Raw genomic sequence first — 10,000 nt, forward strand, 5'->3', positions numbered from 1 at the left:
ATTAGCACACAGTTATGGGCCGTTGTTTTGGGCAGGTAAATGGAGTCAAGCTAGTCTAGGCGATCCGGAGGAACTGGCCAGAGTAATTATATATATATATATATATATATATATATATATATATATATATTTTGGAAGTATTAAATTAAAAAAAAAAAACAATCCCTACAGGTGACCAGCTCGCTGGCTCCAGCAGCAGGTCTACTGCCTCGTGGAAGACTCCTCATGGATGAACGCACTTCAACACTCACTTCATTCGGGCCGTATGAATTGATTGGAAGGGCTTATTATTACATGCCTGCCACAGATAGCGGATTATAAAAAATAATTGTCAGAGCAATTTATAATTGATTACTGTTGGGCGATAAATAGCATTTAAACCAAAAACAATCAAATTGAAATACCTTCCCTAGCTTTAACACTTCACAGATTTACTTTTTAACAACAATTGAATAGACTCGAAGCAGAAAATTGTAGCTGATAACAATTTATTATAACGCCTAGGGCTGACTGACTGGGAAAGGGAAAGGTTTTTAAATGGCAATTTATAACATCATTGCTCATACTTTCAATTTCGGAATGCCTGTGGCCTTGGAACTTAATATTAGAGAGAAGGCAAGACTACACTCAAACATGACAGTACATCACTCCAAACACCACCCATACAATGACAGCAAGATGGATTTGATGCCAAAGCCTAGACTGTTAACAATTGACAATAAATATATCGTATTGTCTTTTCCTATCCACTCTACCACTTGTGCATCTATGTGTGTGTGTGTGTGTGTGTGTGTGTGTGTGTGTGTGTGTGTGTGTGTGTGTGTGTGTGTGTGTGTGTGTGTGTGTGTGTGTGTGTGTGTGTGCGTGTATGTGCGTGTATGTGCGTGCGTGCGTGTTTGTGTGTGCAACCTGTCGTTGTTCTGGAAGCCCTGGTCTCCAAGAAGGAAGTCCCTGAAGCGGAAGCGGGGTGCTAGGGGGGGCACCTGGCTCTCCAGGGTGGAGGTGTCCAAGATGATCCCGCTTTTGAAGGGGTCGCACTGGGGAGAAACCGGGGTGGAGCTGGGGGGGTCAAACCATGCAAATATCACCCATTTCGGAGGTAAAAATGTGATGTTATTATTAAGTTAATTTGATAAAATTATTAAATTTTGTATTGTTATAATATAAAGCCTATATATTTTGATTTATTTAATAGTGATTATCTGACAAGATCAAACACATATAACAATCAAATAAAATGCAATGCAAAGTTATTTGCGCACCAGATTGCGTTGGTCTTACCTTGTTTTGTGATCGTTTGTGGTCCCATCATCGTTGACAAATGTCTGGTTGATGTAACATTCAGAGCACATGTTGACGGGAGACCCATCAGACGGGATGGATGTCAGGTCTCTGTCTGTAGACTTCACTTCCCGGGTCATCGGTCCAGGTCTGCGCTCCAGCGGTCCTGAAAGTCCCTCTCCAAGACAGGTACCAGGCAGACTAACTCTGTACCTTCACACCCACTGTCGTCCTGGATATTTCTGTCACACATCAACCAGGGGCTGTTTGGGAGTTTTTTATGAAACGCAGCTTCGGTGAGTCACAAATAGATACCTCCATGAATTCATCGCTTATGATCAATTATCCAATAATGCACTGGGAGAAGCCTCGAGGTATGAAATCCATACACAGGTACATACTTATTTAGATAACATACAAATGACTAGGAGTAATGGACGTACAGTTTTAACAGCCTTCTCCAGAGAAAACCCAGGACATAAATGTCTAATAATTGATGACAGAGGCCTAGTGCCCCCAAGTGGATAATGAAGGCCACTTCAATCATAATGTTCACATGAACTTGGAAAGGGTAATGCTGCCCTAACCCTGCCTCCGGCTAACATAAAGTACAGAATATACAGAATACAAGTATTCCTAGACAGAAAAACGTCTTCAATGAACCCAGGCCAAGGAAGCAATTTGTATGAATTAACAGAATAATGCATTCTCCAAATGTCATTTAAGGATTAAAAAATGTTGGTTGGCATATACCATTCAATTTTAACGGTAGGTTTAGAATCTAACATAAAATATGAAATTGTAACGGCATGTTAAGAACACCTTGTGTAATGACTTTAAAAAGTTTGTGTCATAGTGTGGAACTTGGATTAATCTAAATTAAATATTAAAGAAAAAAAATTTAAAGGTAAATAATTTGCACATAAACACGCAATCTAAATGTATTCAAAGAATTGTTTATTTTGAATGGGCTTCATCATAACTGGCATATCCAACCATGAACATGCCAACTCATACAGCTCGATAAGGAATTAGAATTCAATCATTTACCAAGCATACATTGTAACCCCTACACTCATTTTTATTTCAAAAAAAATAATAATAATACAAAGAACAATTATTCGGCTCCATCCGTGCTGACGGCAGCCACCGCTGCCACATAGTACGCCCCCTCTCTCAGGTAGGTCCTCAGCTGCAGGTAGTTCCGGCTCCCGAGGATGGTGGCGGCTGTGGACGTGCTCACCAGAGCCCCCACCAGTGCAAACTTGGCATCCTTGGCTTCCTTGGTCTTCCCTGTGGAGCGGTCCACGATGAACTCCATGAAGCTGGGCGTGCCGATCATCAGCCTCTGACCCCAGGGTTGAGGTGCGATGGCCTGGGAGTTTAAGAACACACACAGACTAGTTCAAACATACGTATTTGTATTTTAGGGGAAAACAGGGAATGCACTGCGTGTAAAGCTTGGTTGGAAGTCTATTGCCAAACCTCCTTGACACTGAATTACTATATGCAGTGTCAAGTTGTAGGCCAATTGGTCAATAGTTTCTTCCATTTTCTTGAGGGACATGCATCCACAGAGTTGTTGAAGTGCAAAACTATCAAATATATTGCCCAACATATTACTCATGCTGTATATGTTCACTGTCCAATTTCTCTGGGTTACAACATCGTTGGACACAATTTGGATGTTAAATATAGGTCTTGTCGTTTATAGATATTTTATTATATTATTTAACAGGTATAGCACAGGTATAGCATATTATGTCTTCAAGGTAAAGTATAAATACAAATATTTTAAATATTTCTGGACGGTGAAAGATTTTTTTCTTGAAGAAACTGTCGCCCAAAAGTTTGCCGCCCTTCTTGGACGTCCTACATTGTTGCTCTTTGGTTAGTGTGTCCCTTTCTTCTTTTTCCTTGGATTTATTAGAAGGCGACACTGTGTCGGGCTCGTATGAGGTCACAATGCTGTCGGCGGTGGAAACGCGAGCCGTAACGGAGCTGGGTCAAGCTGCACCTTCACTACTGGGCCAAGGCGTGCTGGGCCGAGGCGCACCCGCCGGTGGGAACACGCCGTAAGTGTGTTGTTGAGTTGTGGGACTCACTGTGAAGACACGCAGGCCGCTGCAGTGCAGCTCAGGGAAGGGCTGGGTGCAGATGTTGGTGATCATGTCCATGGGCTTGTTGGCCAGCAGGAGGAACCAGGACTCTGTCAGAGCCAAGAGATCCTCGCTCTGGTGTTCTACCTGCAGACCCAACACACTTTATTTCAGAGGCCACTTCAGGCGGCACAACATCAAACCATGCATGATACTTTTTATTGATACTGAATTGTGCACTCTGTTGTTTTTGCCATGCATTGAAATCTCCCGTAGGGTATACTACAAACCTTGATTAGTGGGTTAGCGAGGTTTGCTGCACTCAAAGCCTAGGTTAGTTGTGAAACGAAAGTCGCTTTTAGCGTTGCTGCATCACCATGGTGACATTATTATGCTGCCAACCAAACCTGGTTGGGAGAAGGTTATCAGCTAAGACTTTCGGGTTGGATCGGCTACTTAAACCTTAGCGCGGCTTCCAAGCCCCTCCTTTGACGATGTCGTCACCATTTGTGGGTGTTCCTGTGGACCTCAGAGTACGTAGCGTACTGGGGTCTCTCCGGGGACTGAGGGTCTTTCGGGACAGATCCGATCCCTTGCCATTGCCTGAGAATATTCTTTATGAGATATACAGGTTTCATCAGTGGGTATTCGCTATTTTATAGTCTGTGTAGGCAATGCTACACAAAGAAGCTGTGCACTGACTGTTGCGAAAAAATAAGGTGTCCCGAGCTATTCGCAAGGCTGTAGCTGCACTCAATACATTGCTAAATGTATTTGTGGTGTTACCCAGCTTTTTTTTTGGATTTTATAGACTTTCAGGGAAAGAAAACCTCTGCCTCCTTAAGAGAGTGGTAGACTGGAGGTAGGTTGAATTTCTGCGTGCGGGGTTCGTCCCCCAAGTGATGTGCATTTATGTGTAGCTTAAAAGGTCCCAAATCTCATATGGTCCCAATACTCATATTCCATATTGTCATATGGAATATAATTATTCGTTATGGAATTATATTTTTGTGCTTATTAAGAACTTGAACCCATGTTCTCAAGGCCGTGCTGGCACCACATCTAGATGGGATAAAAGGCATGATGATGGACAGGCGAGATTTGAACCCCGTCACGGGCGTTAGGATCTACTAATCCCCGGCCTACGCCACCGCCTATGCATCTCAGCAGTTGAAAACATATGCCATACATAGGATGTATTTAAATCCCTAAATTAAAGAATAAAGGATAACGTTGCTCTTGCATTTTGAAATCATCATCACTCTATTGGGATTAATGGGGAACAATTCTCTTTTTTTTCTCAAGTTATTTTTTTAAACAATATGCAGAATCCTTTCACTTACGAATTTACACGATCTGCAAATTTTTGCCAGCACGCTTCCCTAGCCTTATTATGTGCAGCTGTGTTTCCCATAGCTGTTATCTGATTCTTGAACTCCTCATAGGAGTTCATTAAGACTATCTATTCCTCTTGAGTGAAATATACTGCTCTTGATCAATCCATTTTGTAAAGGTGAGTAAAATAACGCGATAAACGCCCCTTTTAAGGGAACGCTCATTGTTTTGTGAGTTTTGTATTTCTCGATCCAGGTTTCCAAAGACAGGCTGGGTATGTTCAGCCGCTTCGTAGTATACCCAACAGATCTCCCATTATGCACTTGACTACCACTAAAAAAATAAAAATAAAAAATAATAATAATAATAATAATAATAATAATAATAATAATAATAACATCACTGCAGGTGCATTTTCTGAAGAAAATCTGTGTGGTTGCATTAACTAACATATGGTATGCACAATATTCCATGAGAATGCTAACATGCTAATGCTAGCAAGGCTTATGAGTAGGGAAGAGATGTCGCAGTTTTGTAGCAGACTTGTGATTGATTGAATTATGGGGCTTTTTAGTTTAGTTTCTATGTGTACTATGTGTACCAATAGTTTATATGTGTACTAAGTTTCCTTGACTTCCATTAAAAAAACAGCTTCCTGAGCACCTGCAACATTGGAAATCTGAAATTGACAACATATTTTTTGGAGCTATCCAGTCAAAATTTACCACATTGCCCAAATATTTCAAGGTACAGCTAAATCTATCCAGACGGACTTTATGGGTCTTTGAGGCAAAACGATTCAGTATGTCCAATAAGGCCAAAATAGTACTTTTCAGAAGTAAGGACCTCCTAACTTGCGGTTTAAATATGTGTATGACAACCCCTTGGTGTTGGATTTTAGCTCATGTTAAATAATATTAAGATCTATAAATATAAAGTACAGTATATAAATTATTTTAAATCTCAAAAATAGCGCACTGCACTGAATTGCAAAAAAATTGGCAGTTGGCAAAAAATACAAATAACAAAAAACATGTTAATAATGTGGCTGGTTTTGCAACCACACTAATATAAATCAAAATTTTCATCAAAATATGCAAAAAAAACGTAACTGTTATTGTTACTCCAAATGTGATAGTTTGCCTTGTGTTCTTTGGTTGTTGTCAGAATAACTTGTGGGGTTCTTTTGATACAACCATGAGTTAGAGGACAACATGTAAAAGAAGAGGAGGCCCACCTCTAGATTGAGCAGCTGAGCGATGGCATCCAGGCTGCGCACCCTCATCTCCGTGGCTCCCAGATGGGCCAGCTGGCTCATTCTGACCAACACTGCCTTGAACTGTTCTCCTGTAACATACAAGAAACGGATACTTCAAATACTTCATTGTGTATTCATGACAGCAGTGCCCAAGCTGTCATTCAATAATTAAAAGGAATTGAATCAGCATTTGCTCTTAAAGAAGGGACTAGATGTAAGAATCAGAAATTCATTCTAATTTCTGATCCCTTCAGTGAACAACAGCCTGCTAGAGGGCACATTGTATGCCATGAAACTGCTGCAGCTGAATAAATGGAACTCCCACACTCACCGGTCTTCTGTAGGACCTGTTTGCCCTCCACGGTTGAGCCCACTAGGCCCAGCGTGTCCAGAGCCACCCCGGTCATGACTGGGTCGGGGTCCAGGGCCATCTCAAACACCTTGTTCTGGAAGGCCGGGTACATCTCACACACCTGCTGGGGGCTGTCTGTGATCGCCAGGGTCCCAAAGAACTTCACCAGCCCTACAGAAGAGGCATTCCAGGGCCATCACTCAGAGGCACGTTGCTTGTACCCTCACCGCTCGTTTTCAAGTGTTTTTTAGAAGCACATAAAAAGTTGAAATATTTTTCCAAATATTTTCAGCGCAAGGCGCGACGTTGCAGCGCTCATCAATGTGACACTTGGCCCCGGAAGTCAGGGAAATTAGGGAATAGGTACTAATTTAGCACGTCCTTCCTGCTGTTTCGCCCCCCACGCTTTGCTAAAGCGTCTAGAGTTGGCCATGATAACAACAGTTATAACTAAATAATGGCAATAAACTTCAACTTGTTTAATTACTTCACCGTCTGGTAGGGCTGCTCGAATACGGAAGAAAAAAAAATCATAATCACGATAATTTTGGATAATATTGAAATCACGATTATTCAAACTTTTATTTTTCACTTTGAAAGCATGATGTATTTTTCAGCACGTCTCTCCCAAAAAACACTTTGAAATTTCACCTGAAAAAATACACTAAATGGTCTAATAGAAAATGTTCAAATCTAAAATAATGTTCAGATATGTATCCAGCTATTCTGCACTTTCTATATAACATTTAATAAAAAAAGAAAATCGAAAACTCGATATTCGTTTTGTGATCGTTTTACGCTAAAATCGAAATCGCGACCAAAATTCGATCAATCGCTCAGCCCTACCATCTGGGACTCACCAGGGAGGTACAGGGAGGAGAAGGGGTCTGTGTTGGCTCCTTTGATCATGTTGGAGATCTTGTCCATCACCCCCTGCTGGGCCAGGTGCTGGCGTCCATGCTGGCTCTGGGCCAGACCTGTCACCATCTCGATGGCTGTTGCCCTGTAGGCAGCAAACATCACGCAAGAAGATAGTGAAGGAATCAGCAATAGAAGGGTTAATACTGTTACTTCAGGAAGAATAAAGGCTCTAACATAAGCAGCCAACTGTTTCCAGTGTTCTTAGACATCACATTGTGTGTGAGTGCTTGTCCGCGTTTGTTTGTGTCAGTCGTCTAGCTGTGACTACCTGATCAGAACGTCCTCTCCCATCAGCTCAGCCAGCAGCTGGGAGATGAAGCTGCTACTGGCGCAGTAGCCCAGGGAGATGTCAGACACAGACGCTATGTCCACCACCAGCTTGGGAAGCGATCCATAAAAACAACAAACTTATTGTTAGTGCACTCAGGGTCATTTCAAGCAACTCCATGCCAGACAGAAGATCAGATTTTGACGTTTATGAAATCGGAATAATTTTACCTCATAAACTCTGTATCGGACAATGTCGCTTATCTCCATCACATCCTTCATGTCTTTGAGAAGACTGCTGCGGAAAAGTTTGTCCAGGCCGGCCTTGGAGTGGCTCAGTTTGGACAGGGACAAAATGGCCTACAAGAAAAGCAAAATGAATAAAGATCAACCCTGTGCTTCTGGACCATGTCTAAAAGTGCTTCTAGGAGGTGTGGATCATTTAATATGGTCACCTGTTTGGCCACGGCTATGTGATCCCCACCAATGCAGTGGATAACCTCTTGAAGGATGTCATCGTTGTTAAGGATTTCAGTGACAGCCTCTGGATGGGCCACTATCCTACCGATCTGATGTAGAGGAAAAGTATAAACGATACAACGCATGACAGGGTCAATGCTGTATTGAAACACCACATAGATTAAGTGGATAGTACCTGTGTTAAGGCCAGTATCTTAACCCCCTCGGCGTGATGAGTTAACCCCCCCTGTAGAGCCTCTCTGAAGTCCTGGGCCAGGGACACCGGGCTGAGGGCCACCAAGAGGCGCTCCAGAATGTCGACACATAACTCAATCTGTTCCCTGGATAAACCAATGACATTCAATCACCGTATAATACGAATGTATGCATACACATAAGCTAATGAGGACATGAATTACTGTATCTTCGTTGTCAACAATAGGGATGTAGTAGACTGACTCAGCAGACTGATCAGACTCCACTGTATGGACAAAACCAACCTTTCAGTTGTGCTCAGAAGGGAGAAAATGACGTCGAAACGATCTCCTGTGACCGAGTCACGCAGTGCGCTTATTGGGATGGATAGAATCGCTGTTTTCAGATGTTTGAGTTCTTCAATTGGATCTTCAATATCGGAGATTTCCGCCAACAAGCTGTCTATGGACGCCGCCATGACGGATCATGTTGTGGAAAGCGACAGCCAATCGTCAGGTTCACACGCAGGCCACGTGACTTATGTATCGCGAGATTTGTTAATATATGTAGTAATATATCCTTCTACATACTGATCTATGTAGCAGTAGTTCATCAGCTATACACATCAGATTATATTTTATTAAATTATATCAGATTATATTACATTATTTTGGGTTCTGTCGCAACATCTCACGAACTGAATGTGCCTGTGTGACAGCTAAGGAAAGTTGTTATTTTGGTAAAAAAAAATCCCTTGGATTTTTTTTGATTGATAGTTAACTGACGCTCACATTAGTGAGGTAGAATCAGAATCAGAATCACTTTTATTGCATCTTATTGTATAGTACACTAGAGGCTTGGTTCCTCAAAACATAGCAGCAACAGTACAAGATAGAATAAATAAAGACAATAAACCATAAGAAAAACTAAGTAAAATATATTAAATAAGTAGTAGCATCAATAATAATAATAATAATATGTAATGAGGTGCAATAAAGTGTTAAGTGTAGGGTGTTCAAGTGGTAGTGGTAGCAGCCACAGGTAGTGTTATTGCGCAATAAATAAATGCTGTGCAAATGCAATAGACAAGTATGTGGTTAAATACCAGTCTGTTGTTGTAGTGTGCGTGCGGATGGTTTGGGGGAAGTGTGTTTCTCAAGGAGCCTGACTGCTTGGGGAAAAAAACTGTTTGTCATCCTCTGGGTTTTGGCCCTTAGGCTTCGGTACCGCCTCCCTGACGGCAGTAGCTCAAACTGTTTCTGGTTGGGGTGGCTGGGGTCCCCAATGATTAGAAGGGCCTTTCTGACACACTGGGCCTTGTAGGTGTCCTGGGTGGAGGGAAGCTCACCCACTCATCAGGTAAAACATACCCTTACCATACCAATAGTTAACGGACACTCACATTAGGGAGGTGAAACACTGAACTTCCCGAGGTATGTTGATATGCAGTGCTACGTATATTTTTTTAATATAATCAAGACTTCATTTGTTAATAGACTTATTCACATTCCATTAGATAACCAATTTAATCATTTCATTCAACATTTATCAACAACAACATCAATATTAGATTTGGTTCATTCAGTGGTCAATTAATAAAACATTCCTCAAGTGAATGTGAATTTGTAAGAGGGGGTAATTTGACACCCTGTTTTCTGTTTTCTGTGCCACTTGTTGGGTGATGGATTACATTTCCCCTTGTCCCCGCCCCTCATGTTCACTGTCTCTGTACCGAGGTTTGCCTCCGAGCCCCCGCAGACCTATTCAGTGTACCAGGGTTTGGACAGCATAATGGCTCTATACATTTTTGACTTGCCTGCCCTCTGAACCTCT

General features: G+C 41.9%; 2 protein-coding genes across 3 annotated transcripts in view; both read right to left on the reverse strand.

The window, feature by feature from the left end:
* The window catches only part of kcnt1a (potassium sodium-activated channel subfamily T member 1a), a 23,731-nt gene extending 21,992 nt beyond the window's left edge, over nucleotides 1-1,739 (reverse strand). Inside the window, exons 1-2 of the mRNA XM_030342217.1 lie at nucleotides 1,282-1,739; nucleotides 910-1,059 (exon numbers count right to left, since the gene is read on the reverse strand). Coding sequence (XP_030198077.1) covers nucleotides 910-1,059; nucleotides 1,282-1,421 — 290 coding nt within the window. The 5' untranslated portion in view covers nucleotides 1,422-1,739. The remainder of the gene's footprint in view (nucleotides 1-909; nucleotides 1,060-1,281) is intronic.
* Nucleotides 1,740-2,217: 478 nt separating this feature from the next.
* Nucleotides 2,218-8,676, reverse strand: psmd5 (proteasome 26S subunit, non-ATPase 5). Of its 2 annotated transcripts, XM_030342048.1 has the most exons (10): nucleotides 8,473-8,676; nucleotides 8,169-8,313; nucleotides 7,969-8,082; nucleotides 7,745-7,873; nucleotides 7,515-7,624; nucleotides 7,186-7,328; nucleotides 6,305-6,496; nucleotides 5,953-6,062; nucleotides 3,387-3,527; nucleotides 2,218-2,656 (listed from the first exon to the last, which is right to left on the reverse strand). In XM_030342048.1, exons 1-10 carry the CDS (start codon nucleotides 8,643-8,645, stop codon nucleotides 2,399-2,401), a joined length of 1,515 nt encoding a protein of 504 aa, XP_030197908.1. In that variant the 5' UTR covers nucleotides 8,646-8,676; the 3' UTR covers nucleotides 2,218-2,398. The 2 variants fall into 2 exon arrangements, with proteins under 2 accessions (XP_030197908.1, XP_030197909.1); XM_030342049.1 differs by lacking the exons at nucleotides 2,218-2,656; nucleotides 3,387-3,527 and adding an exon at nucleotides 3,546-3,994.
* Nucleotides 8,677-10,000: the final 1,324 nt, after the last annotated feature.

The sequence above is a fragment of the Gadus morhua genome, chromosome 19 (assembly GCF_902167405.1).
Source record: "Gadus morhua chromosome 19, gadMor3.0, whole genome shotgun sequence".
NCBI classification, from domain to species: domain Eukaryota; kingdom Metazoa; phylum Chordata; class Actinopteri; order Gadiformes; family Gadidae; genus Gadus; species Gadus morhua.

Excerpts from the sequence above, each read along its gene's own strand:
- psmd5 (XM_030342048.1), bottom strand. The coding sequence starts at position 8,645 with ATGGCGGCGTCCATAGACAGCTTGTTGGCGGAAATCTCCGATATTGAA. Across the intron at positions 7,625-7,744 it reads TCCGATACAGAGTTTATGAG|CTGGTGGTGGACATAGCGTC; the intron begins GTAAAATTATTC and ends TCGCTTCCCAAG. Across the intron at positions 3,528-5,952 it reads CTCAGCTGCTCAATCTAGAG|GTAGAACACCAGAGCGAGGA; the intron begins GTGGGCCTCCTC and ends TTGGGTCTGCAG.